Source organism: Lipophrys pholis, assembly GCF_963383615.2.
Source record: "Lipophrys pholis genome assembly, chromosome: 14".
Classification (NCBI taxonomy): Eukaryota; Metazoa; Chordata; class Actinopteri; order Blenniiformes; family Blenniidae; genus Lipophrys; species Lipophrys pholis.
In genome coordinates, this window is record NC_137633.1 from 15,989,678 (window position 1) to 16,017,568 (window position 27,891).

Sequence of the window (27,891 nt, forward strand, 5' to 3'; positions counted from 1 at the left end):
ACATCTTTGTGGACAAATCGAGCATCCGCCATTGACCAATCAGCTGATAACAGAGGCGGGACTTTTTCTAAGAGCCACCCCCCCTTTCGTTTATTATGAGAAGAAAATGTGCAGTCTTTGGGACAAAATTCTCTTTGTGCCTAATACAAAAACACCCATTCCAGCACACGGTAGTTATTTATATCGGGGCTTTTGTGTGTAGACAAACTTGCCCCAAGGCACGGAATGCCGTCTATGTTTTGTTAAAATTAGTGTACGGTGTACGCGCACGTGCGTGTATGACTAATAAATAGGAATGCGTGCGGGGTTTCTTTTTCTATCCTTAGAAAATAACTAGCTTCGTGTCATTATCCATTATGCTCAATGACGCTTATTATTCTGTTTACTAATCAGGTCTTTGTTTAGAAAGAAGTCACATTGAAGGGATCTATATATATATTCGAAATATATGCATCTGCATATTGCAATGGAATTTAAATCACCCGAATTAACCTTTAAATGATTGCTCGCGCAATCAACACGATCAAAAGTCTTGTCTGACATTTGTCTGCCCAGGAGCTGATTAAAAAAAACCGTCATCATGGGTTTGGGGTTGCGCCCATTTTCAAAGCTCAGAGGCAACTGTGCGTCTGTTTGCAGAGTGCGCAGCCAACATCTCCAATGGCTCCAAAATACGCACCAGGTCTACGCTCCCGTCTGGCACCGCTGTTGCTTTTTCTGCAGGCAGGATTTATTGTCATTTTTGCGTTATACACTGAAATTGATAGCAATGTTAAGGTAGATGGGAAAAACTTCAGGGACTTCTATCCAGGTGAGCATTTTGTAAGAGCTTGGGAGAGAGTTCGAAGATATGGACTTATGATGAGTTTCCTATGAAGCTGATTGAGTAAACATAGTTACAACATGTAATTGTATTCTGGAAAGTGTAATGGCATTTTCTATTCGTCAGTAAGTGTAGAGGACTGGTTTGAATCTGATCTTTTGCTTTTCCTCTTTTTGCAGAGTTCCAGGATGTAAATGTGATGGTGACTCTTGGTTTTGGCTTCCTATGCACTTTTCTTGTGAGGCATGGCTTCAGTGGCTCTGGGTTCAACCTCCTTGTGGCTGCCATGGCCACACAGTGGGCTGTCATACTCAATGGAATCGAGTCCTGGTATTACAGAGGAAAGATCAGAATAAACTTGAGAAGGTAGGTAGTCACATTTCATTTGACATTTGTCGGGGTAAAAAGACTTCAGATTAGGATATTGGTAAAGTTGGTAAATCCTGTTGCAATACAGAGGTTTAAGAGAAAACTCTTTTGGCGTTAAGTAAAAACAAATATCTGAAATAACTGGCAAATTATCCACATTCCATATCCATGAAGAATTACAGCTCATTCTTAGGCTTCACTGCACGTCAGGTTTTTTTAAGTTCTATTTTAAAATTGTGTTGGAGTTTTTTTCTACTCTATATTCAGTACTTTCTTCTTTTTATTCTATTTTGGCTGATATATGTCAACACCAATTCCACTGTGTGTCTTGTATATACAACAGAATTTACTTCAGAACACTTTGACTTCCATGCTGAAACAATGAGGCTCATTTCACATTTGGAAGCATCTCTATAACTCTTTCTCTTCGCTTGATTTTGTCATGATTTCCTTTCAAAAATTAGAAGAAAAAATATCTTGAAGTTCTGGGAAATCCTGACTCATATTTTTCCTGTTGCTGGGCCACTTTGAAACTCTTTGGCATCGCGAAAGCAAGCCTGTCCTCCATCTTGAAAACCACTGTCCTCATGCAAATGTTTGTTTTAAGAGAAGGTTTTCACCAGCAGTGTAGCTGAAAACAGTTGATCTGTTTATAACTGTTTGATACAGTTTGGTTGTTGCTGAGATGTGCACAGCTTCGGCTCTCATCTCAATTGGAACTGTGCTGGGGAAGACCAATCCTGTCCACCTCGTCCTTATCGCCCTGTTGGAGGTGACGGGCTTCGTCTTGAATGAATGGCTCCTCCAGACTCTCCTGGCAGTAAGCAGCGAATCCTGTGTTTCACATTAACATCACAGCAGTAAAACAAGTTTATTCACTTCACACACAAACTTGCACGCTTGATACTCAACACTGCCTTGCCGCTGCTTGTAATTTGTTGATCTTCACATTTCCTCTCTATAGGTGCGGATGCAGAACAGCATCATGCTGCTCCACGTCTTCGGCACCCTCTTCGGGCTCATGCTTACACGGCTCCTTTACAGGAAAGGCTCGGAGCAGCGCTTTGAAAAAGAGAAATTTGATCGCAAATCGGGATTGTTCTCCATGCTAGGTGACGAGTAGGCTGTACAATTTCAGATGTTTCTTATGACAAACATTTCAAGATATTCAATGTCAAACTCTACATCGGCGCAAATAGCTTTTCTTTCATCTGTCGTCTGTGTATCCAGGGACCCTGTTTTTGTGGATGTTTTGGCCCTCTTTTAACTCGGTCCTGGTGGACAGTCGTGCTCCCACGAGGAAGCTTGGAGCTGTATGTGGTACCTACCTGGCCCTGGCAGTTAGTGCTGTGACTGCAGCCGCTGTGTCGGTGCTCTCCAATCCCAAAGGAAAACTCAACCCAGTATGATTTGACATCTGATATGTGACCACAGTATCAAAACTCAGATTATTTAACAGATGATTCAAGTTGATTCTATGTCTTCTCCCCACCATTCAGATCCTCATGCAGTCCTGTATCCTGGCTGGTGGCGTTGCTGTGGGGGTGTCCATGTCAGTAATTCAGCAGCCCTGGGAGGCCATGATAATCGGTTTCTCTGCGGCCGCCATATCAACCATCGGATTCCAGTATCTTAAGGTTGTCACACCACTGCATGAACATTTTAGCCCTCCGTCAGATAATCTGTACAGCTACTAAACTCATGATTGCCTCTCATTTTCCAGATCCACATGCTACTTACGTTTCAGTGCCATGACACTTGTGCTATTTTAAGCACGCATGGACTCCCCGGCCTACTGGGATGGCTTGTGCATCTCCTCCTGCAGATCAAAGACTGTGATGACCACACAACGTAACATTACAACAAGCACACAGCATCAATTAAGGCACAGAAAAGGCTTGACAGCCTGTATAACCGGCTCTCTATCTTGTGGGGCTATCCGTTTTGCAGTATTTCACATTTGCACTCTCCTGATGACGATCACTGTCAGTTTGGTCACGGGATTCCTCACAGGTATGTCATACAGCTTGGTTTGACCACGAGAGTGGACAAACGACAACAATCTCTTAATTTACCATGTTTTAGTTATCTGTACGGCTATGTAGGAGTGGAGTGGTTCGCCCTCTTGCCTCACGGAGATTATGTCCCTGGTTCAACTCCGTTTGGTGGGTTTTCTATGTGGAGTTTGTATGTTCTCCCAAAGCATATTTTCTCCCATAGTCTAAAAGACATTGACTTAAGATTAATTGGCCACTACGAATTACACATAAGCTGTAAATGTGAGTGTCCTTGACGGACTGACAACTTGTCTAGAGTTCACCCTGCTTTCACTCGTCGTCAGCGCTGCTCCAGCATCATCCAACATTTTGTTACATAACGTCGTAGAGAAAAAGGATAGTTAAGTGTAATTCAAGAGTAACATTCAATTCTACTGTGCATAGCAAAGTGCAGCATGACAGCTATAGCTATAGATCAATACCAACAAACAAATATATAACAAACGGCAACAATACAGCACTGCAATTAGGTAGTATTTTTGGGGTACTTGTACTTTTGTCTGTATTTTGTCAAGTAGGTAATTCAACTCCTATGTACCTGCATTTTGCACTACTCTCAAAGATCATAATTCCCAATATTATTGACTTTTATTACATTTAGTATTTATCTTAGGATTTTTTATTTGTTTAGTCTTTAAACAGAGAAACTATCTGCTTTATATCTACGTGTGAGTACAAAAGTGTCATTTAAGAAATTGATTATTTGAGAGAGAAATTGGCTTTGGAAATGTTTGAACATGAAATGCAGTTAAAAAAAGATCAAAGATACTTTCAGTAATTAAGATTTTTAAGTGTTCAAGGAACTTATAATATAAGTGTAATCTAAGCAAAGAGCAGTATTATTTCTGTACAGTATATTCAGTGCTCTTTCCAACTATGATGTTTTTAGGATTGATAGTCAAGATGAAGTTCTGGAGACCACCTCAAAGCAGGAAATGCTTCGACGATCAAGCTTTCTGGGAGGTAAACCAACATCAACATGATTATCTGTCAACACTTACTGAGACTGTTGGTGAGCGTAATGGAAGCTGTTTATGGGTGTTTCCTGAGGGGGCTTCACATAAATGGGACAAAGATGAAACATTAATAACCATGACTTTCTGGCCACCAAGAATCTAATTGGGTGAATGCGTGGGCCAACGATGAATCAGTTCCAACAAGGCAAGTGGGAGTTATCGCAGCACCACATCACAAGCGATGCCTCATAACTGCAGCTGTCAGTGTGTGGACACATTAAAAAAAAAAAAAAAAAAAGCCTGTATGGGATCAAGCAATAATTCTATGCTGTTACGTACCAATCAGCTAAAACTGGATGACCACTGACGTGGAAGGTTAACAACGATTATCTCTGCTTGATGGTACCTGTCAGTGGGAGTGACATATTAGGTAACAAGTGCACTTTATGTGCTCGAAGTTGATGCACCGAAGCAGAAAAATAGGAACGATGAGTATGTGTGGTGTTCAGTCAGTATTTGTCAATAGTGATCCAATAAATTAAAAGTGATGAAATACTGACATAATAATAAAAAGCCAAGGAACACTGATGTATAGGGGGACTGACATTTGGCCCATGTGGTCCGATTCTGACAGAAAGGTGTCAGAATACACAATTTCAGTCATAACATTCTGTGTATATTCAAAACATTTAAATTTCACAACGATGTTCCATATGTTGCAGTTTCCAAATCTTGTGGTGCGCAAGTAAGAAGAAATAACCTGACCACATCTGATCCTGGAGGAATCTGCATGTATAGTCTGCTACAACGTTTTGGGGAAGTATGACGAGATGTTTAATGTGAGAAAAGAGACAAACCAAGGCCAAAATATAGAAAATAAACTCATTGACTGCCCAGTATTTTCATTATATATTTAATGTTGCCATGTCTCCCCCACCCCCCCCTCCCCAGAAATTGCCCTGCTCTTTGGTGGTTACAGAAGCAAATGAACACTTGTCACAATCAAATACAAATTTCCAGTAGTAAAACAACACCCTATAGTTGTGGAAAGTCTGATAACAAGCGAGCAATGTCAGCCAGTTAATATTCAACAATGAATGCGGTTAATTAAAATGTTCAGTCATTGAAATAACAAACATGGCCATATGATTACATTCAGTTAACACGCACGTGTGCACTGTTATGAAAAACTTGGTATCAGGGACTTTTTGTACCACAATAATCGAAACAATTCCCGCTCTTCCAAACTTTCAACATCAAATTGAAGGATGCCATCCAAAGCTCCCAAAAACCCCCCAAACAAAAACCCAGATCTCCGTCATACTCGCGTTGTAAACGACTTCTTACAACATGGCTGCACGGTCTGAGGGCAAATAAGCACAACGAAAAATGTGCCACGCTTGAAAATATTGAAACTCTCAAGAACTCTATGAAAAACTTGTGCTTAGTTATGATTTAGCTATTATACAGCAAAACTATATAAATTAAACATGTTAATTGGAAAGCTAAAAAAGTTCATATAAAGTGAATAACCACTGACGAAAATAGTCTTGTACAGTATAGAAAGCAGAATGCGTAACCGTGAGACAAAACGACGGCGTGCGTTACTGCCAGAGGTCCTCTGTACGTCCAAACTTGAAGACCAGACCCCTGAATCCCAAAAACACACAGAGAGGAGAAGTCAGACGTTTGAATTCACTGAATGATGCCAATGAGATGGAATGGCACTTTGAGAAGTCTGAACTCACCCAAAGAAAATGAACGCATTTTGGAAGAAAATTGCAATACCGGGGTACACAGCAGGTTTGTCTGCAGAAGACGACAGGTTTACAAAGGTTACAAGGTTAACGGAGCCTTTTCTTCTCATAAAGTAACCCAATATGCATATTCAGCCTTGACTATACAAGTGTAAAAACATGTTGTGAGTTGCTTCGTGGTTTAAATGGCCTCTCTCAGGGTCACGCCCCACAAGTGACTGTTGAGCAGTGCGCGCATGTTGCAATGTGCCGAGCAGATAAACGGGACTCACGAGGCACTACGAATCCCCCAAACAGAATCCACATGGAGGCAATGAGGGAGCCAAAAGCCAGCATGAAGCCGATGAATAGCCACACTCGGGCGCCTGCAGGAGGAGATAAGAGAGGGCGGGTTAGTAGTTAAATGTGATAGAAGGGCTTCTCGGCCGGTGTGGGCGTCACCGCGTGTGTGGCAGATTGTAATTGCAATGAAGGAAATCAGTCGGCCTATCGGGCAGGAAGCTGAGTGTACTCCATTTAGCCGACTCACGAAAGAAACCACAGAAGCCAATTTAGCCAATGTAGTGAAAACTAACTTTCAGAATTAGAACTTTCTCGGCAAGAAGATTGTGAAACGATTGCGATTCCATGTCTTTCACTTTCTAAAACATTGTATAACTGAGGGTAGTGATACGACTCGTCAAAAACATTTACCATCTTAAAGTTGAAGACAGATGAATCCCACTCATATCTTTGACCCAGAATTTTCAAAATAATTAGTTATTGTGTTAAAACAGAAGGTCAAACATTCATCCACATGGACTGACTTGACTTTTTTTCTTTCTCTTACCATCTGTCATAACTCAGTATTTCAAAATGATGATTTATCATCAAGTATTTCCGATTTAGTAAAGCAATAACTAAATAAATAAAAACTACAGGATTTATGAAAATCATGTTCCAAATCTGAATAATGGCTGAGTGTGACAAAAATTGCAAAACCGTATCACCCAATTGCTCAAAAAGAAAGACTTTGGCCTCGTTTATGTGGCAACGGTGCTCAGAGTGACTGAAAACGCAAATTTTAAAAACGACTCCCAAGTGCAATTAAATTTTTTTTAAACGCTCCAACTCCGTCTTCATGGAAACGGAGGAAAATGCAACTTTTCTGAAAAGCTGCTACTGTCCACGCGCATCGCGGCCATGATAAACAGTCCCTCTGCAGAAGCTCCAGTAGGTGGACAATAACAACAATGGCGGCCTCCAGGGTGTCATGACTCCTCGTCCACGTTCTCCTGGGAGTTGGTAGTTTTATAGTTGAGTCAGCTGTAATAGCAATCCAACCTGGTAGTCAGTCCATACGAATGTCTGTTTACGCCATTGTTGATGTTTATGGCATGCTGAAGAACAAACAGCACCCACTAGTGGCCTGGCAGGCTAGCTACATCATTTTCAACATTTCCACTGTTTCTGTGTAAACACACATAGTTTTCAAAACATTGGCATGTAAAAGCAAAACTTTTCTGAAACGAAACCATAAACTGGTGCGTAAAAAGAAGGAAAAATAAATATTTCTTACCATCTCAAAATACAGATTAAATATATTAACAAGAATAAATAAAGGAAAGTAGGAAATTGCAGTGTTTAAATATTTTATAATTTAAAAATAATATAGCAAATAAATCATCAACAATAATCCAATGATGATCTTCAAATAACATGTCAACATCTTAAAATAATATTTTCTTACAGTGAAATCATGACTTCCGTCACATATTTATGAGCAGCCTCCTCAGTATTTTGATTCGAACCATCAAAGACAAAGACTATTTCACTTTCTGGCATTGCTTTCACAAACATAGGTTTTGTTTGGCTTTGGAGCACTGCTATCACAATACTGAAAGCAAAAATAAAATAGATGACAGAAGAACAATCTAAGGTTGATGGAGCAGAAAGCTGTGGATAAAAGGGAGTTTTCAATACACACCAGTCTGCCCCATGCAGCCTTCGCTGTAGCTGTCTCCTCGCACTTGGCCATTTGAAACAGCATTGATCCTAGACGGGTTGAAGAGAACAGAAACATGGCAACGATTACAACGCGCGTTTCCTAATCTACCTGCTTGTATAAACAACGGTTTAAAAGATGGAGAAATTTGAAGATTTGAACCCTCGACTGTATTGTAAAAGAAAATGTGTGGGGGCTAATAAGTAGCAAAATGACTTGTGCTTGCAGGTGAACCTCCATTTGAGTGTGCATAATGAGATTTGTCTACACAGATTTAGCTCTACAAATACAATGTTTGCTTGTTTTGTGCATTTCGCATGTGAGCACTGAGACAAAATCTGCAAATGTGTCAAATTCCACCTGAAACCTGCCAGGAGTTTACTGCTCTCAAACCACTAAATTTGTCCAAAGTTGTATGTTTTCTTTGAGGTTCTGCCCAGGCCTTGTAATGTCATGTTTGCTATCGTGAACACAATTCTAGTTAAAGTTAGAAAGGCAGGGACACTCCAAACATATAACGGTTGCTCTGATTGTACTAGGCAAATATAATCAAATTACACTTGAGAACAATTTGTTAGGTTCATACAAATTTGTCCGCACACCAACAAATCTCGTTTTAAGATTTATGACATCCACAAACATCACACCACAAGTTAGCACATGATGAAAACCCTACACTCGGTCATGTGATAACTTCTCCATGACAATGAGGACATCTATGTGTTGATGGAGGCCCGAAGATCTGATTTGTAGAGCCGACAGTCTAATATTTACTCCGGCATATACACTTACATGAGAAAGGCCAGTGTGGCTATGACCCCACAGGTGTGATAGGCATGATGAAACTGTCCTTCATCGGGGTATTTTACTGCTGCGTCAATGATGATCCACCAACCAGTGAAGAACTGCAAAGACATGATTCACACTTCGTCTCAGGCGTTAAGAGACCATCTACTGACAACCGAGGTTGTGACCGTCCACTCGTTTATCATTAAAGGTCCCGTATCATACAGTTTTTCATTGCCCCCTAATTCAGCCTTGGTCCTGAATTTCAGCCAGTCTAAAAGCCCCTCTACTGAGCTCTACTGAAAACAGCAGTTTTTGTGTGTCTATGCTCACTCCAAGCCTTCTCCCTGGGAGAAGAGTTTTCCGGTGTTTCAGATTAACTGGTGTCCCTGTTAACTGGTGAACCTTTAGTGTCCCCAAGTGCTAATAACAGATATTAAAAACCCGACAGAAGTCCGTAGCAGTCCTGACAAATGCCGTTTAACATTATTTACAATGACAGTTCCAAGTGTTGAGACATTTTGTGAGTCTTATTTTAATATATGCTGTTACTGGCAGCAAGGATGGGCACTAAAGGAAGTCAGTAACCATTTAACAGGGAAACCAGTTAATCTGATACTATGGATTTATCACTATGAATTGGATAAACACAGTTGTTCAAACATAGACCAGCTTGACTCAGAATCTGACCCAGAAGGAGAGGCTCCTGAAGATGGTTAGTTAGAAATATTGTGTGTTTAACTATGGTCGTATGTGTTGTTACAGTTAATACCAAATAGCTTACGCTCGTTCCTAATAACTGTTATGGTTTTCATATTATACTGAATTTATTCAGTATATCAGAAAAGCAGAGCTCAGTGACCAGAGGGAGTGAATATTTCCCTGCATGATGTCATGAAAGGAAAATCTCTGAATCGTCTATATGAGAACAGATTTTAATAAAAGTGGAGCGAGCAAGTGAGGGAGATGACAGACTTTCTTTATTTCTGAGCCTCATACACAGGCTAACACTGTTACAAACCATTATAAAGTGTATTTTGTATAACATGGGGCCTTTAATGGAAAATCAAAGTTCTGTTCCGGTGTGGAGGAAACCTACCAGGACTCCAGCAGCTACAGATGCGATGGTGTTTCTTCTCTCCCCCCAGTCCACATTGCACTCACAGTCTCCACAGCGGATCCCGTCCAGAAACCCTGACATGACTCTGGGGGGGGGGGAGAAAGAGGCCAACAACCGATCATCGAAATACTTCACACAAAAGCGATCATTATATTACCAAATCATTTCCCAGCGAAGTGACATCTGGGAACAAACGACGCAGACGGTACTGCGCAGTCGCCCCACGGCGTGGATGCTGCTGTATATCCTGGATCGCACCGACATTTCTCTAAGTCCACATTCACACTCAGAAATAAAACAAGTGGTGCCGGCGTGTGTCTGCCCCACAACAACCCGGTGACCGTGTGGAGGCAGAAGTTGTGGAAACTACGAGTGTCTCCACACATTTCTTAGCAGCAGTGTGTCGTCGCATTCTTTTGTTCATCGCGAACATTTCCTTGAAGATTTCGTCTGTGCCACGAAGTTGCTGGGAATATTACCAGCACACGAAGAACGGGGCTGAGGAGGAACCGACACGCGCATGCCATCCTCGGAACCTGCTCGAAATGTCATTTTCAGAGGAATTCGTACCTTTTGATTCCGTTTCTTTTTCTGATGTGGACCTTTCGGATAAACCCTACTTTGCTTCCTACAGAGCTCCGTCACGCGCATGCGCATTCCGTCCACACCCTTTTGAAGCCAGAGCCTCTGATAGTGTTGCGTTCGCGTGTTGTCGTTTATATATAGATTTAAAAAAAATGTATTCGCTAAACTTACAAACACGTGAAGCATTGAATATGTTATTAACCTCAGATAAATAGATGGCAAATCTTTGATCAACACTTGCAAGGGTAAGGATCGTTTCAGAGTCTTTCAAGCGGGAGGCAACATATTGACTAAGCAACGCACCAAGTGCACGTCCTCTAAATCCTATTCAGTGTACAATTTAAACCACACCACGTAATATATATTTACTTCTAAGATGCCCACTCAATCTACTGTCTTTAAACTTTTTTACTTGATTGATTTCTTGAAAATGTTGGATTTCAGACACACGGACGGTTTTATAGGATTTCCATGGTGTTCTTGAAGGCCACACTGCTTAGTACTGCAGTGAATGCAGATTGTCTTACAAAACGCACCACTAAACACTACTCAAACACCCAAAATTAAATTTCATTGCAAAAAACAAACATAAAGAAATTAAACAGAAATGACACAATTCCATCCATGTTTATATTGATGAATTACACCTATTAATTTTAGTTTGTTGAAAGAGTATTAATAATAAAGATATACATTGTTTTAGTATTCCAATGGAATACTCCACAAAAGAAAAAGAGTGCATTAAATAGGTCCTATACAGTCTCTGAATTGCCAGTTGCTTTCTGGTTGAACAAATGGGAGATTTGCGCCTGAGATATCATGTGCTTGTCACATGATGGGGTGTGCAAAGCCTAAAAACCCTGAAAATAATTGATCAAGAAAGAATTCAGCATGAGTCACCATCTGCTTTATTGTTGATTACAGGGAGTGCGATCACAAAAATATATGAACATGTAGTTAGTGGCCTATAAAAATGAGTATAACATCACTGTTGAAAACTAGCATTTAAAGATTGTTCAGGGTTACATCAAAAATGCCATGCCAGTCATGCTAAGTATGCAAACTCTCCAGTGGCATGGACGAACATAAGATGACAATCATCTTAAAAAACTCCAAGCAACTGCAAGGCAACAGATATGGACAGGGCGATGACTCCAAGATAGCCAATGTAACCGTAGACCCCGTTCATTCTCTTTGCTGGATCTGAAACAACAACAAATTACAGATGGTCACTAAAACAGTATTGCATAACAACTTAGGATAAATGATGGCATAAATGGTTTATCTTAACACAATGCAAGGCGGTGCATTACTGGTAAAAAAAACCATATATATATATTTTTTTTTTTTACATTTGTTTGGTAACTATTACATAAGCTGTGTACTGTCTTTGGGGAAGTATTACACAATACTAGGTGAAGAGTGATACCAAGGCTGAAGAAATCACTGTCCCATGGTGTGTGAACTGTGGCTGTTATCACTTCAGAAATGCTAATTGTGTATTTATAGTGCTGATTTAGACTTAAAGCTTTGTGTTTTCACTTTTACATCGGTGAATCACAAAGATGAGTACTGGTATTGTGTTATCAACAATGTTGTGGCAGTTTATTTGCATATGGACGAATGATCAATGATCATTAGCAAGTATATCAACTTATTAGGGCTCATGAGGTATGCATGTTGCTGCAGAAACTCACCTCCTGTGTAGTAGCCCCAGGCGTAGGAGAACCTGCTGGTCACCCAAATAACTCCCAGCACAGACGCAGATAACTGGTCCATGAACACATGAACACACACACACACACACACACACACACACACACACACACACACACACACACACACACACACACACACACACACACACACACACACACACAGTCAAAGAATTTGAAACAGCTGGGGAAAACACAAGATTTGATTGAGAGAGAAAAATGCCTCATCATTGTGACACCATGTTCTTGATCCCGTCAGGAGATTTCATGGTTTCAAAGGTCATTAAGTCTTTTTCGCCTCCCACGTATGAATAATGTGGCAACACATGCATTATTTTCCAAAACCGAAGTAAATACGGTTGGGGTTGATTTGGGGGTGTTGTTTACCGGGTAAACCAGAGCTGCGATGGTCTGAAAGAGCAGCCACTGGGGGTACACCTCCAGGGTGTTCTGGTGCGCTCTCTGGATGCAGTTAAACACGGGCTCCTTGTCGCTGTACATGTTGGGATACTGCGAAATAAAGACACGATGCTCTATAAACCAGACAGCAACGCAAACACACAAAACATCCAATCCAGCTCAGGACTGTTTTTAGTCATTCACCTTAACGTCGTACTTCTTCCTGGCGCCCCCAACTCTCATGGCCAAGTAGGCGAGCATGATCCAGCTGTAGAGGTACGTGAATATGACATATCCGAACTCGGACGGAAGCACGGCGAGCATTTTCATCTCCAGTGGACTTTCTCTCTGTGGCAGAAGCTTAGCGGAGCACGACGCTGTGCACAGGACACAGCGACAGGCTTCACGTTGGAGCGAGCAGGAGGAAGGAAATGAAACACGTAAACAGAGCAAAGTCCGCGGGAAATATCGCGAGAACGTGTTTCTTCTCTTAAAAGGACACGCCACATTTTTCTCGTCCGGAAACATCGCCCCATAACCTACTTCCAAGGTATAAGTCATCAATCGGTCTCGGTCCTGTTGGAGTCCAAGACTCTCCTCTGTTCTTTGATTCTGTGCTCGGTACGAAAAAAAAAAATGCTAAAGCCTGATTTGAGATAATTTACCATTTATTAAAATAGTCAAATGCAACAGTCAGTATGAACCGGAATATGCCAAAATTGGTGAACATCTGATTTACTCCCTTCTTTATTTTCCTGACATGAAATCTGGCATTGACAGAAGTGAAAAAAAAAGAGTGTATGAAGCCATGTATAAAAAAGAGTGAGCTGTGTTCCTGCCTTTATCTCCTGGTTTTGTCTTGGTCAGTGGTGTTCAATTCTGGGCCTCCAGGACCGTGCTGAAGCTTGCAGAGACCTAAAACATGCAGGACACCGGCGCTCGAGGCCCGGAATTGAATACCCCTGGGCAAGATCCACCTTCTCACACTTTCTCACAACAGTTTCTGCAACTCAGCAATAATAAGTGTATATATGGTGATACCCTTCAGCCCCTTAAAGGCTTGGTCTAGGAATGTTCTGATCTTGGTCTTGACTCAGTCTGAGCCCCTTAAATGTATGTTTTTGCTGCTGTAAACACTATCTATTGTTTCTATTGTGCCTATTTATATTGCTTTTCTGTCCTATTTTATATTACTCTCTATTTTACTCTATTGTGTTCTTACTTATTCATATTTCGGCTTTGACAGGGCCTCCCTTACAGAATTTTGGACCATGTCACTTAACAGTGTACTGGTACGACCATGTAAGAAGGGATTGGAACAAACATGATATTACTGTTGATAGTTGAGATAAAAGGACATCATATGCACCGACTTTAGCACAGACACAAAAAGGACATCAAAACGTGCAGAATGTGGAATAGTGTCATTCAACTAACTGTTTCCAAATATATCCCCATAAACTGTGAAAAAGTGTCCCTTACAAATCGGATGGGAGAGGCACATCATAGAGTAGATTAAAGGAGGTGGAAGGAGATCAGCCTTTGTTGTCAGGCAGGCACACACAATTTAAAATGCAGAGGAAATGTGTATGGATACTGCTAGGCTTCACCTCACATGACATGAAATAAAATACAAAATTAGATCGAATTAAATGAATGAGATTGTAAAAAAATAAAAACGATAATTTCGTTTAGGGCAAGTCGAGATTCACGAGTTCATCATATCGAGCCGTAAAGTCCAGACGAGTTCAAATACTCGCCACGAACACCACGTGACGGGAGTTTTCCACAGCCTGCTTATAACGGCCGCGGCTCGCGCGCCACCTCATTCCACTGAGACGACGACGACGTGACGTTCAGCTCCAGTCAAGAGGCTGCCCTTCGAACACTTTCGGCTAAAAACCAAGCAAACTGAACTTCTTTTTTTGACTCGTATTTGTTGAATATACGAGTGATACATCATACAGTCGTTTTCTCGACATTTTTGTCCAGTTTTCCTCGACGTTTTCAAAACAAGCTTCGGACGGCCTGGTAAGTGACGCACCAGTTAGCATAGCTTTGTTCCGTTAAGACGGAATTATTTGCAGACATTAACATGTACTCGGCTGCTATATGTGGAGAAGGGTGTGTTATTTAATAGGTACTACAAATGCATGTATAACTTGTTCAAAGTATTTTATTATTTTACTTTAATGAGCGATTCCAGGCATTAGCTGCTGCTAGCTCGTGTTAGCCACGCCATGTTTAGCTCGTGTCCTTCCAGAGATTTCCAGTAGTCTCGAGCCGGACAGTTACGCAACGCTGCATTGCTCGGTAGGGGGCAGCATTCACAAGCACATCACAGCATTCAATAACAAGTTACGCAACAACCAGGCGTACACAATGTCTCTGATCAGTAAAGTCCTTGTACGGTATCAGAACAGGGCTTAATCACATAGGATGCCATTGATTTCACGACATCAGAGTAGATGTTCTGTTGCAGCTCATTAGTTTCACACATTAAGCTCAGTAAAGTACATTTTTTTGTCTTAACAAGGTTTCTGTAAATTATTTAGTTTTGTCATTGCTCCAGATGTGATTTGGTTTTTTTGTACACTCATCCAGAAATTGTTGATCCTTTTCAGCAAAGAGAATGATGGCCAAAGAAGCACACCTTCATTCAGACATGGCACACGCTCGTCAGAGCGAGGGCATCAACGTGATCTTCGATAAAAAGAGCCCCGTGTCGCGCAGCTCCCGGTCGAGAAGCAACAGTAGCAGCAAACGTTCATCGGACTCCAGCGGTCACAGGGGACGAGTGCACTACAGGAGACGTAATAGGTCCTCCTCTTCAAGCCGCTCATCCTCCCCTCGCTCCAGATCACGCTCTTACCCTCGCTGTCACAGGCCTTCCTCCAGCTGTCGGTGTGCTGATCATCGCAGAAATGGCCGTGGTCGCCATCACCGCTCCCCACCACGCCGCTACAGGGCGCACTCCAGAACCTATAGCCGTTCACCTTCTTATGACAGGTACTTGCACAAAAGCAACAAATCCCGTTCCAGGTCCTCCGGGCGCCGGAGTAGGAGACCTGAAAGCCATGTTAGACACAGAGCTTCACCCCACGGGAGCCGTTCAATGTCAAGAACTTCTGGGCAATCCGTCAGTCTGAGTGTGCATGGTAAGCTGAGCTGAATATAAGTGATGACGAGTGAAAATCACTAATTTTGCAATTGTTGAATCAGCAAAATTCACTTGTTTTTCGCAGATGAAAAGGAACTCCTGAAAGCTGCGAAAGACAATGCAGTGAAGATCCTCAGAGTGGAGAAGTCGGAGCTTCCGGAGAGTGTAGAACCGATGGTATCAGAGCAGACGACAGAATCGACACAACTGTCATCAGAACCAGTGGTGAGAGTGAGACCAAGCCCTAAAAAGACTTCGTCACAGGTGGGTGTCCGACTCTGGAAACTAGCTTCAGGTTGCACACAGCGACAGTCTACCAGTAATGCTTCCGTCTGAAATGACCAGTACACACACCAGGGAGTGATTTTAGGCACAGCCATGGTACTCCTCAATCAAAACCTGCAGAACTGTGCACTCATATTTTAGCATTTAGGACTTTTGAATTCAATAATTCGTCATTTAGTGTTCTAGATGTCACACATGTTTAACCAAACCCTCCATTGTGCTCTGATTATCTTGAGGCCTGTGTGTTGTTGATATTTTCCTGTGTCTTGTGTTAACATTTGCACTCTTGAGGGAACACACATTCTCTGTATTTATTCCTGTCTTCATAGATAACATGACAGTGGTCTCCTCCACTCATCGGCACCTGGGGGGAAAAAGGGCTGTCATGTGACGACAATAAGTGTTTGCGGGAAAGGTTAACATAAGTACTCTTGAAATGTTCACAATGTTTGACTCATCGATTTTTAGAGGTGAAGCAAAACACAGCTGCAGAATATCTCACTCACACTGAGCCACCATGTCCACACGATGCTAATGACACACATAGCTCTCCCACTGTTGCACCACACATCCAGATGCTGTTATTCATGACTTCACTTTGATAGGAAGTAGGATTGTGACAATACCACTGTATTTATGCTTGCAGTTGAAATGGGTCGTTGTTATTTATCAGAGTCTTCCACTCGCTGATGGAGCGCAGGCGTGTGGACTGCGTTATAGTGACTATTCCTGTCAAGAGAACTAAAAACAGATGAAGAACTCCTCCACGTATGCCAAAGATAAGTTGGTAAACAAAGCGTGTGCTGAGGGGCTGGGAATCCTGCGTCACCATCATTCTGCCACTAGACAGAGAAGACATCCTTTTTTTTTTTTTTTTACTTGATATTTTGTTTTACTGTTTTGAGACCTGTTGAAGCATTAGAGGGTTGGGGGAGGGGATGCATGAAAGCTGCAGTTTGAAAATAATGACTATCATACTTGCAGTAGAGTTTTTGTAACAATAGAATACATTTTTGTTATTCATCTATATGAAATGGGGGAAATGTTAAAGCTCAACGCTGCCAGCAGTTTTCCACTCATGACTAATGTTCCTCTATGTTCTTGTCTTTTTGAAACAGAGTGAGGAGGAGCCTGATGACATGTCCAGTCCATCCCTGTCCCCAAAATACAAGATGATCTCTTTTAGCATTAATGTAAGCCTTGTCATTTACTGCCAAGTTACTTTCCACTAAACTTATCAAGAGTTGGACTTATGTGTTTTTTGTCTTGTTTCAGAATTCTGTTGCCAAGCCCACAGTGGCAGCGCCATCTTGTGCTAAAGTAACTCCCCGAGTGGACAGCTTTGGGAGCAGGAAGCCCTACGGCCACTGGATCCCCGTCAGACGGGGCCAAACCTCCAGGGCTCGCAAACACAAGTCACAGTGACGTGGCTGAGTACATAAATAAATGGACAATGTAGATACTGTAAATGTTTGTAAATATCGCAATGTGTTCTTTCATGGTCAACTTTTTTTCAGATGTTAAGAGATGAAGGAATCGTTCAGGTGGGATTATTTCTTTCCCTTTTTCTGTAAATGTGAAGATCTAATAAAGATTTTTCATTAAAGTTCTGATTGTTGTTTGAGTGATTGCAGAAATATGCAACGTTGACCCAGACTTGAAAGATGTCCTGTACACACACGTCCACATTAATCTAATGTCCCACACATGGCAGTGGCTTCCGGGGGTCTTTAGTCTTCAGTGTCCTTCATGTGAACAAACGGATTGAAACAAACATTAGAATTCTACAACGACGCATTCAGCCAATTGATCCACAGTCAAGAATGTGAGTAAAAAGAAATGGGCTTGGATGAGTGGAGCCAGAAGGTTTCTTGTGACGGAGCAGTTCTAAATGCAGATTGTCGCCCGTGGTGATCAAATCAGGCCAAACTGGCCATAGCATTATACATATTACAAGAATTCACAAGATGTTAAGTCATTTCATTTCACATAAATGGACTTGTCAAAGGGCAGAGGTTACTTGCAGATGCTTTTATAAAAACTAGTGGGATGCATTGCTCAGATGGGATTCAGTCCTCTTTAGTTTGGATTCTCAGGTTTGATTCATTGGAGCAGCCTTTCTACAACTGGAGAGTTAGTCTGGCCATGTGTTATGGGAACATTGGATTGCTAAAATGTCCACAGATTTTCTTTCATTTGGAATTTCTTGCTCTCATTTTCTCATTTATCCTTCAGATATCTTGGTCTCGTTATGTTGAGGTTCTCCACAGGTGCTCTTTGGCTCTGGATGGTTCTTTTCACTCTGTCAGAGAAGACCACCTGGTCGAGCCTGGTTTTTAGCGTAATGATGTTCTTTCCACTTCCTGATTATGGGCCTTAAGTGCTCACTGGAACACTGGGAAGTCTGGAAATGTCTCTGGAACCAATGCCACCAGTGTGTTTTGCAACAATAAAGCTGTGGAGCTCGTTGCCTGTACCCGTCACGAGATGTTTCTTCTGTGAATCCTCACAAGTGAAACGTTATTTCAATATTTCCATTAGTCAGGACTGAACCAGCTGACCTCAATTTGCACAGACAAGGAGCAGGATTGCTAACTGATGACAATTATTTGCATGTGCTGAGCCGTCTGGTCTGAATTGAATGCCAGTAGCATCTTTTTAAGTGTATTTACAAAGGAAATACATGTTTTGTCATATAGTCCCAGACATATACTACCAGAGTGGAGCGAGTAATGCTGAACTCCTCACGACACCTGTTAGTTGGTGGGATATATTTGGCTGCAAGTGAGCATTTTGTCCCGACAGTCAACGTGTTGGAAATAGGAAAACTGGCAAGCCAACAGAGATTTGAATGAGTTTGACAGGACTTAAATTGTGAGGTGGCAGCACCAACGGGTGAGAACATTTCCAGCTCCGCAGGGATTTTTCCTGCTCCGAAGTGTTCAGTAACTATTAAAGATAATTTAACGCAGTGAACCAGACGGGGCAGGGACAGATACACGGCGGAGGAAAGGCTGGTGTGGTCTCATCCAACAGATGAAGTGAAAAGTGGTACTTAGAGAAATATGTCAGGATACACTGTGGAACAAAAACAGTTGCAGTACCGTGTGCGGCCGCGTGGTGTCAGCAGTGGCCTTCCTCTGCACGTCACTTGGGTGATCAGGGCTGGGTTTAAAGTCTTCTAATCTCTGCCCGCATCGTCGATCCGTTTTGTTATTCAGCTATGAAGGAAATGAGACAAAACGACCACTGTCCCACGCACCCACACATCGACCTTCACTGATACAATTAGCTACAGCGATCCTGTGAGAAAGGCCTAAAATAACTATGTCCACGATGATTAGAACTCAAAGGTTGCTGATTTCATTTTAACTTTTCCCCTAAACGGTAGTATTTGCTTTGTTTACTTCCTCTAAAAGCTCTTATGCAACACTTGAAAGCACCTTGGAGTGACACTTCTATTGTGACTGGCAGTCTGTTGTGTTGTACTAATTAAAAAACTCAATAGTTTTTTTTATAACGTCTTCTGTCTAGACTGCGTGTCTCCTGCTGCACAATGAGAAATAATTCCAAATTAATTACCAGGCGGGAGATGCCGTATGCAAATACATGACAGGACGTGTGCGGAACGATCAGGCGTTCCTTCCCGTGTGCAGAGATTAAAGAAAACAATCCCTCGATCCTTTTGTTTTACGCGGGAACTCTCAAACTGGCACTTGGCCGCGCAACAGTCAAAGGTGTCAGACTTGTGTGAGACAACAGTGATTTTCATCTGGCGTTGTTCTCGCACGTCGCCAGCCATCAGCCCCGGGGCTCGTCAAGACAGGTGGAACCCAAATAACCCCCCCCCATCATAAACCTGGGGACGAATCCGGAGTCGGTTATCGAACATCTCGCACAGCCTTCATCGGCGCGCCACAAACACAACATCTGAGGGCGTCGCGTAAATTTACTTTCTCGGGGGTTCAAAACCAGATTCCACTCACTGCAAGTGTGGAGCCGGCCGAGCGCTCCGGCCTGCAGAGGGCGCAGCGGAGCCGCCAGGCGCCCGGGACTAGAGACCCGCATGGGAACCTGTTAGCGTGTCTCCTCTCCAGCAGTCACAAGGTTTCCCTGCTCATGTCGCGGGCCCCGGGGCGGGTTCGCGCCGAGATGCGGGTGATAAATCAATAAATTGAATTACTCAATTGTTGCCGCTTATCTCTCTGTGCACTTACGCTGGAAACATTCGTCTGGCTCATGTCCTCCGCTGGAAACGCGCCCGCGAGCGTCTGGATGGTCGCTGGTGGTACTTCATTCTCATGCTTCAGGACGTCTCCGTCATGAGACCACACGCAGAAAAACCAACTGAAGAAAAAAAAAAAAAAAAAACCCGACAAGTGTGCGAGATAGCTATATAATTGGATGCGGTTTATTTAAAAATGAATAGCAGAGTTGTTTCACATCCTAAACGCTGTACAGAGAAACACTACACTTCTACAATGAACAGAATCCAACATCAGCACAAAAAAATCTCAGTGTGATGCATTAATGATTGGAAGAAAAGAAAGTGGGTCACAATGCAGACTTTATCTGTAAATGAAATACACAATAGGAGCAGTGGACCACAGGGACTCGCTACACAGCTGTGCCTCTCTCCAAGTTCTGTTTGATCTCCGCTGTGTATTTGCCGTAGAAACGCTCCGCCTTCTTGTTGAACTTGGCGTTCCTCTCATTGATGTAGTCGATGTCGGCGTCGTCGTTGTACGCCCTGCGCCGGCTGTACTTGGCCCGCTTCTCGATCCTGACAATCGCAAATAAAAGCAGCTTAGGGAGGATTTCATAAACCAGTATGGCCACTTTCCATGGCATATCCAATAACAATAATTGGCTCCAGGCAATAATTTGGGGGGTACGCATTTAAATTTGGCAAAGAGAGTGGCGATGGAACACACACACACACGCGCGCACACACACACAGAGGAAAATACTGTCAATTTGCGAGCTCCCAGTCTTGATTCACTATGTCTTCAAAGCATTGTTGTGCGTCACTCCCTGGCAGCTGAGCCCTTGCCTAATGCCCCACAGTTGCAACTCTGCCACAGGCCTCAGAACACAGAGCAGCTCAGGGAAAGAACAGACTAATCAAAGGTGAAAGATACTTCTGCCGCAAAGACAAAACTTGAAGACCCTTTGAGTTGAAAATGAGAGGGACAACCAAGGAGTTTAGTGCTTGAGGAGAGAAAAGCTCTGGTTCACACACTGAATCTGTCCTCCAGCCATATTCACACTGCTGTGCCAGTGGTGTAAAGACGTCTGACTGAAGCCTCAATGTATAGGGGGAAAAAATCCATCTTGTGTTGGGTGGATTGTCCAAAACAATCACCGTCACTGAGGCTGAGCCTCACCAGTGTTAAGAACCAACCCAGGGTTTACGTGGATTAAATCCTACCGCGAAGCCTTATACATGTGACCGGTGTCTCATATTGACCTCATTATTTTCCATCATTAGCTAAACGTGAGCTTCTTATGGTTCGTTTCTGGCAGAAGGACACCAGTCGGTCGAAACTTTGATATTAGCAGTCTGGTCAGGGAGTTAAAGGAGGCCTATTCCACTTTTATGTCATTTCTATGACATGTTTAATGGCACAGCGTTGGAGCTGTATGTTAAACAGCGCCAACAAACCAAAAGCGTTAACTGTAAATGTCAGGGGCTCGGAGGAGGAGAAACCTGTAACCACTGCTGTCAAATTACAAGCACTCAACGTCACAAGCAGAATAGGCTGAGTATTGTTGAAAGACCAACTGGAACTAAGTTTTAAAAAAAAGCACCAAAGCTCCTTTTGCAACAAATGATTAACTGAAGGTTTGAATAAAAAGAGCCAGAAGAAGATAAAACATGATTCAAACCACCAATCTCATCAATTGAAAAGCCTGATTTTACTTTCAAATAGTGTCACTTTTGAGTCATAGAGTCGAGTATGTGGGCTCCATCTGTGAAGAATTTGCCAAATGGTCTGTTGTGTTGAGGTCCTGGTGTCCGCGGGCTGCCAGCAGCCCCGACCTCAACCCCACGAAGAGACTTGTGGGATCACTTCGTTCGTGTCGGAGTGACCAACACAACCACTATTGCTGGATAGTAAAATGAGCTGCCGTCCCACAGCTGTGTGTGAGCAGCGTGAGGAGGAGGTGCCACGCTGTGGTGGCCGTACCGACTTCAGACTTCAGTCATCCAAACCAGCAAACAAGAGTTCACAGCAAAGGAAAGCTGCATGGAGCAATTTTCACATACTCAGTACTGCCACTTATCCCACAAATGCACACTCCTTACACATAATTTAACTGCACTTTAGAAAGTGTAGGATTTATGGTCAAGAAGCATTGAAAAAAATAAAATAATGTAATGTTTGTGCATAGTTAGTAAAACCTGGTTGGGAACACGACAGAGCCTCTTTAATGGTCGGACTGAGGCTTAGTTCAAATTATTTAAAAGGTCAGAGGAGGATACAGCTCCTCCTTTTAGCAGGGCTGAGTGGGACTTACTGTTTCTCAACATCCTCCACCATGCGGTCAATACCCTCCTTTGTCGGGACGTGGGTGCCGTGAATCAGAGTGTTGGACGTTGGGTAGAAGTCCTCACCGCTGTGGATCAGCCAAGGCATTAGTCATGCATAACCGCAGATAATCAGCATTTTAACATACTTAAAATGACTTTTCTATTCCATCACTGTGATTGCGAACATCCCGATGAGAGATGGTGTGGTTTCGGGGCAAATCATGACAGCGCATCCTTCACGGTCCAGCATGTGCGAGCACTGAAGTCTCCTTTAAGCTTGGCTTGTAAGCACTGCATTTACGTTTTTAAGTCCTCCAACTATTTATGGGCTGCGTGTCTACTATGCCCACGGGCAAACCAGGGCGTACATCGACATATGTATAGGAAATGCTTTGTGCACATGTGATGAGTGACTTCTAGGCCTGTAACGCAAAGCCAATTCATTTTACTTGACTAGACATTTCACAGACACGGATGCAAAGTTTTCATTGCCCTGTGAAGTGTTTTGAACCAAATGTTTGCAACGCCAGAGGGCACTTTTGGGTTTTCAGCCGTCGATCTATTTGGATAAAGTATTAAAAAACAAACTAACAGTAAAACTTGAGATGCTGGCGACTTACCTCTCCTCTCTCAGCTTCTCATAACTTTCCATATCTGGTCTGATTTGCTTGGTGAGCCCCTGGTACTGCCGGAACTGGGCCTCGGCATAGCCTGTAGTCCATTGTGTGTGTGTGTGTGTGTGTGTGTGTGTGTGTGTGTGTGTGTGTGTGTGTGTGTGTGTGTGTGTGTGTGTGTGAGTGTGAGTGAGTGAGTGAGTGAGAGAGAGAGAGAGAGCGAGAGACACGGAGAGAAGGGGAAAGAACAGGAGTTATAATTAGTGGAACAAACAGCAAGCAGGCACGAGGCTCAACAACACAACCTGCTGCTGGTTAAAGAGGGATGAAGAGGCAGCTCTCCCCCTCTTCCTCTCCTGAAGCCCCTCTGGTGATCATTTTCTCTCCAGAGGTTTTAATTCAGCAGAGGTTTTGATGCAACAGCTGGCAGCCATATTGAGGAGACATAGCAAGTCTTCTTGTAGCCCCCCCCCCCGAAACCAAGAGGTCCCAGCAGGTCACTAGGCATCACTACATATCAGTAAGGCCAGTCTTAAAGGAGTAATAACGGGTTCATCGCCAAGCTTAATATCTTCAAAGTCCAGTAAAAGCAGCTTTTCCAGACAATGTTTGGTTTTTAAATTCAGTTCCGTTAGCAGCACTGAGCCTGCACACAAACTTCATTTCACTTTTATGACTTAACTGTCCCTTTTTAGTATTTCCTATTTATTTTGTCATGATGTCTTAATAAATACTCCATTTGATTATCCTCTCTGACCTTTGAACATTTCAGTTTTTTTTTTTTTTTTTAACTACAGTGACTGGAATTGTTTGTGAGGATGTTGTGGAAGATACAATTGCACTTGAACTAGTAATTGGACACCAGCCTCAGCTATGTGAAGTCTTGTCACCTGACACAATAAGGCTATGAACAGTCAATGCAGACGAGTACAAAAGTCTTTCAATACTCATTTTTCACGACGTGATGAAGAAAAGAGAAGGTTTGTAATCACATGCTGCACCACAAAGCAAAAAGCTGTTCAGTATCATGGTGTCTCATTTTGATTAACGGCAAACTGTGTTTAATTACTGCCCCAAATGAATCAACACTGGCGTGACAGGAGGGCTCCCCATGAGGAAAATAAAACTATTGGATCAGATAAACAAACACCAGCTCAATAGTTGTGACTATAATAATGAATATAAAAAGGTACTTTATCAGAACAGCATATAAGACCTGGCTAAATAATCCAAAACTTACTGAATGAAACATTTAGTTTAAAGCTTGAAAAATAGCTGAATTAATTGAATGAAATACTGTTTACTGTCACAGGCTAAACAAAGGGCCCCCAGTTACAAAATACTAGTTTGTATCTCAAGATGGTGCAGTGAGTCACACTTACAGTCCAAAATCTACCAAAAGAAACAGCAGCAGATTCTGACACTGACAGATGGCAAGACAACAGTATGAGCTCTGGGCGACACAGGGTTAAATAACTCAAAACAAACTACCAAAGCTTAGAGCAGGGGTGTTAAACATAAGGCCCGTGGGCCAAAACTGGCCCGCAAGAGGCTCTAATCTGGCCAAACCAACAAGAAATTGGAAAACATCTCGAAGAAAACAAAGATTTTTTTAAAAACTGAACAAGTTCCATGCAAGAATATTAGAACTTTCATAGCACTTTATGCTGAGAAAAAGGTATGTGTGGGGTTAAAATATGTAAAGGAGTGGAGTTGAGCGATCCTGGCCATTAGTCAAATCATCTAATCGGCATCCTGTAAGATCACAGATTGTTTATACGGAATGAGTGCGTGTTAGGATTATATAATTACCAAGGCCTACTGGACGCCAAGTATTTTAGCTGTTTCAGTGTCACTCAGCTTGAAATTTGCCAGTAAAAACCTGGCCGTTGTCCGCGTTCAGCAGGTTGTCCGCTCATTACGGTGTGTTAACAGTTAAATGTGTCCGTGCACAGTGACGTGTCCGCCCAGTACAGGTTGTCCGCTCTTCAGAGGTTCTACTGTGTGTGTGTGTAATATATATATATATTAGTTAACATTGTAATTGTTATATTTCCATATATAATGCCAACTATTCTTTATACAGAAAGATAATTATTGAATATTGGAGAAGGAGTAGGATTTGATAAGTTCACTTCTTCCTACCCCTTTTCAGGCATGTTAATCACATATATGAGGTGTGTGTTTATATGTATGTGTGAGTATACTTGAACATAGAATTATATATTTTGTGTAACTATATTTTCATAAACTATAAATTTTTTATTATCATCAAATGGTGTATGTATTTTTGGATAGATGTGTGTGTATGCATATAGGTATATTGGTTATGTATATGATTGCACAAAATGTTTGAATGTCACATGAATATAATGAATGAATAAAAAATTAATTGTCTGAGATTTCATTACGACAGCGAGGTGCTCACTGAACCTACTTTGACAGTACAATGCACATTTGTTTATAAAACTCAACATTTAATATTCTGAAATATTTCTAAGCACAACTTGGGGGGGGGGGGTACCTGGTATTTGTGTCTTTTTACACAACAGACAGAAACATTTTGATAACGACAGCAGAACTATGTGTTTCAGAAGTTTATTTAAGTTGGGATTTCAGAAAATGTAACTTAGTAATGACGTCAGCTACAGTTTCTATTAGTTTGGCCATGTGGAATGTAACTAAATGAAACGAAATAACCTTCACATGTTCTGGTCACTTGGGTCGTAACAGAGTCACTGTTTTTCCAACTCTGCCAGACGAGTGTTGAACTGGAACATATACCCAGCTGTTGGTCAAATGCTTGCTAATATCAATAATGTATTAATTGTGTTATTGATGCTATATGTGATATGCTATATGTGTAGTATTTATCGGAATGTTTTGTCCCTGCACGGGGACTGTACCATCTTTTTCTTTAAGATGAATGCATTTTATACATAGTCCCTGACAAATAAACAAATAAATTAAACGCCTAGGGAGAGAAGCCTAAACCCTAATCTAATCCACTTCTTCCTGACATCCAGAGCAGTTCCAACGTTTGTGTTTTGTTCCACAATGTCGCTTGACAAAACCAAACACTTTGTAGGGAATACCAGAGTGATCCTAACACACTCTGGATCTCTGTTTGGGGGAAATCACCAACCTGCAAATCCTGTGTCCGGATTCTTCTTTTTCTTCTTCCTCTCCCATCTCGCTGCATCATCAGCTGTGATGTCCAGCAGCTTCACTCGGTTATAGTCCTCTCCTCGGGCGGCACATTCCTACAAGCAGTATGGTCATTTTAAGGGAACACAGGGCAGGACAGAAGCACTAACAGTTCGAGTCACGCGTGGTTATGAACGCCGCCAGATAAACCTTCATATTCTGACAGTACAGATGAAAATGTCACGTGGATATAGATATTTTGTAAAATATATAATTTGTAAATATTTACACGGTTATATTTGTAAATAAATGAATCATACTTTATGAAACCCCTTGAGGAAATTCCCTTATCTGCATTTACCCATCCTATTTCTAGGCGCTCAGGTGAAGTTGTTGGGGGTCAAGGGTGATGCTCAGGGAGCCATACTTGTGACCTATTCACCATGAGAATCAAACCTGCATACTCCTAATCCCAAATCCATTCCTCTAGCCTCTGGGTCACCACAGCATGTAAGCAAATTAACAATTGAAAATCCCACCTTTTTCTTTTCACTTTCTGTGAGTTCCCACTCCAGCCGGGCTTTCTTAGCCTCCCAGTTATTGGGCAGTTTCAGTCTCTTGTCCTCCTCGACAACCTCCTGGTGGTTCAGTTTACGCGCTTCATTCTGCAGGGATAAAAAACAAACAGAAATTCCTTTAATATAAGTTTGCAACTAGAAACACTCAAACAATCTGTCAGAGGTGATTTACTAAGGTTATCTCTGTGTGCACACACTGGAAATCAATGCAACGTCTTATTAAACCAAAAATGTCTCCTTGTGTGGATTATTTCAGTCACAGCGGCTCGTCAGTCAAGCTCAACACAACCACGGTGCTATCAAGCTGTATTGATTTCTAAAACACACAGTGTAATCTCTCAATCTGGAATTATCTTGACGTTTCGCTCACCCGTTTGAAATGAAGCTCTCTAAATTTCCGTAATCTCGCCTCTCTCTTCTCTGAAGCGGGAGACTCTGTTGCTTCTTCTTCGGTGGCTGCAGCGGGCACCTGTACATGAGTATACTCATTACTGTCCACGAATCAGTGCTTTTGTGTGGAAACCAGTATGTGTCGAACAAGAATCCTGAGAAAACACGACGCATTGCCTGATAGCTCGCAAGCTAACAGGTTAGCTTGGCATCATCACACGAGAACGTAAACAACGGGACTTGGACAAAAATTTACATAATTCGAACCAAAAACAAAACTACACTTTTAAATAGATTATATTTACCGACTGGAATGAGCAAAATTCTAAAAATGATAGTAATTTGCCATTAAAAACACTAGAAAACACACAAACCTTGAAAACAGACGCCATTGTTGTGCCGCGGATGGAGACCGGAAATGTGACGTTGACGGACGTGACGACGCATAAACGTCACTGAACGCAGACTCCGCCTAAAACAGACACGATAGTAATCACACAGAAAAAAGCATTTGTAAAATATGGCCATAGAAATGAGTTCCTCGAGTTGTCAGTGTTCCTCAAAACTTTTTTCTTGTTTCAAAATATTTTTTACTTTCTTTAAAAAAAAAAGAAAAAAAAAAAGCCAAATT

General features: G+C 42.1%; 5 protein-coding genes across 8 annotated transcripts in view; 2 read left to right on the forward strand and 3 right to left on the reverse strand.

The window, feature by feature from the left end:
* The first annotated feature begins 602 nt into the window (after positions 1-602).
* rhd (Rh blood group, D antigen) lies at positions 603-5,103 on the forward strand. Of its 3 annotated transcripts, none has more exons than XM_080480476.1 (10): positions 603-811; positions 1,003-1,189; positions 1,862-2,012; positions 2,157-2,304; positions 2,423-2,595; positions 2,692-2,829; positions 2,916-3,043; positions 3,126-3,205; positions 4,139-4,212; positions 4,928-5,103. In XM_080480476.1, exons 1-10 carry the CDS (start codon positions 661-663, stop codon positions 4,952-4,954), a joined length of 1,257 nt encoding a protein of 418 aa, XP_080336602.1. In that variant the 5' UTR covers positions 603-660; the 3' UTR covers positions 4,955-5,103. The 3 variants fall into 3 exon arrangements, with proteins under 3 accessions (XP_080336602.1, XP_080336601.1, XP_080336603.1); XM_080480475.1 differs by having other exon boundaries at positions 3,143-3,205; XM_080480477.1 differs by having other exon boundaries at positions 2,916-3,027; positions 3,143-3,205.
* tmem50a (transmembrane protein 50A) lies at positions 5,020-10,505 on the reverse strand. The gene is made up of 7 exons (XM_080480478.1): positions 10,423-10,505; positions 9,832-9,937; positions 8,739-8,851; positions 7,929-7,996; positions 6,235-6,327; positions 5,954-6,014; positions 5,020-5,855 (listed from the first exon to the last, which is right to left on the reverse strand). Exons 2-7 carry the CDS (start codon positions 9,931-9,933, stop codon positions 5,810-5,812), a joined length of 483 nt encoding a protein of 160 aa, XP_080336604.1. The 5' UTR covers positions 9,934-9,937; positions 10,423-10,505; the 3' UTR covers positions 5,020-5,809.
* Positions 10,506-11,322: 817 nt separating this feature from the next.
* mgst3b (microsomal glutathione S-transferase 3b) lies at positions 11,323-13,003 on the reverse strand. Its single transcript, XM_080479322.1, has 4 exons — positions 12,756-13,003; positions 12,540-12,662; positions 12,135-12,207; positions 11,323-11,640 (listed from the first exon to the last, which is right to left on the reverse strand). The coding sequence occupies exons 1-4, from the start codon at positions 12,879-12,881 to the stop codon at positions 11,540-11,542; spliced, it is 423 nt and encodes a 140-aa protein (XP_080335448.1). The 5' UTR covers positions 12,882-13,003; the 3' UTR covers positions 11,323-11,539.
* A 1,375-nt stretch (positions 13,004-14,378) lies between these two features.
* rsrp1 (arginine/serine-rich protein 1) lies at positions 14,379-17,602 on the forward strand. Its single transcript, XM_080479534.1, has 5 exons — positions 14,379-14,582; positions 15,176-15,709; positions 15,797-15,975; positions 17,115-17,189; positions 17,272-17,602. Exons 2-5 carry the CDS (start codon positions 15,184-15,186, stop codon positions 17,419-17,421), a joined length of 930 nt encoding a protein of 309 aa, XP_080335660.1. The 5' UTR covers positions 14,379-14,582; positions 15,176-15,183; the 3' UTR covers positions 17,422-17,602.
* Positions 17,603-20,380: 2,778 nt separating this feature from the next.
* Positions 20,381-27,891, reverse strand: part of syf2 (SYF2 pre-mRNA-splicing factor) — a 117,346-nt gene continuing 109,835 nt past the window's right edge. For both annotated transcript variants that reach the window (XM_080479985.1, XM_080479984.1), the window contains 7 exons: positions 27,635-27,732; positions 27,241-27,339; positions 26,832-26,957; positions 26,291-26,408; positions 23,152-23,242; positions 22,519-22,617; positions 20,381-20,779 (listed from right to left, as the gene is read on the reverse strand). In XM_080479985.1, coding sequence (XP_080336111.1) covers positions 20,614-20,779; positions 22,519-22,617; positions 23,152-23,242; positions 26,291-26,408; positions 26,832-26,957; positions 27,241-27,339; positions 27,635-27,652 — 717 coding nt within the window. In that variant the 5' untranslated portion in view covers positions 27,653-27,732 and the 3' untranslated portion in view covers positions 20,381-20,613. The remainder of the gene's footprint in view (positions 20,780-22,518; positions 22,618-23,151; positions 23,243-26,290; positions 26,409-26,831; positions 26,958-27,240; positions 27,340-27,634; positions 27,733-27,891) is intronic.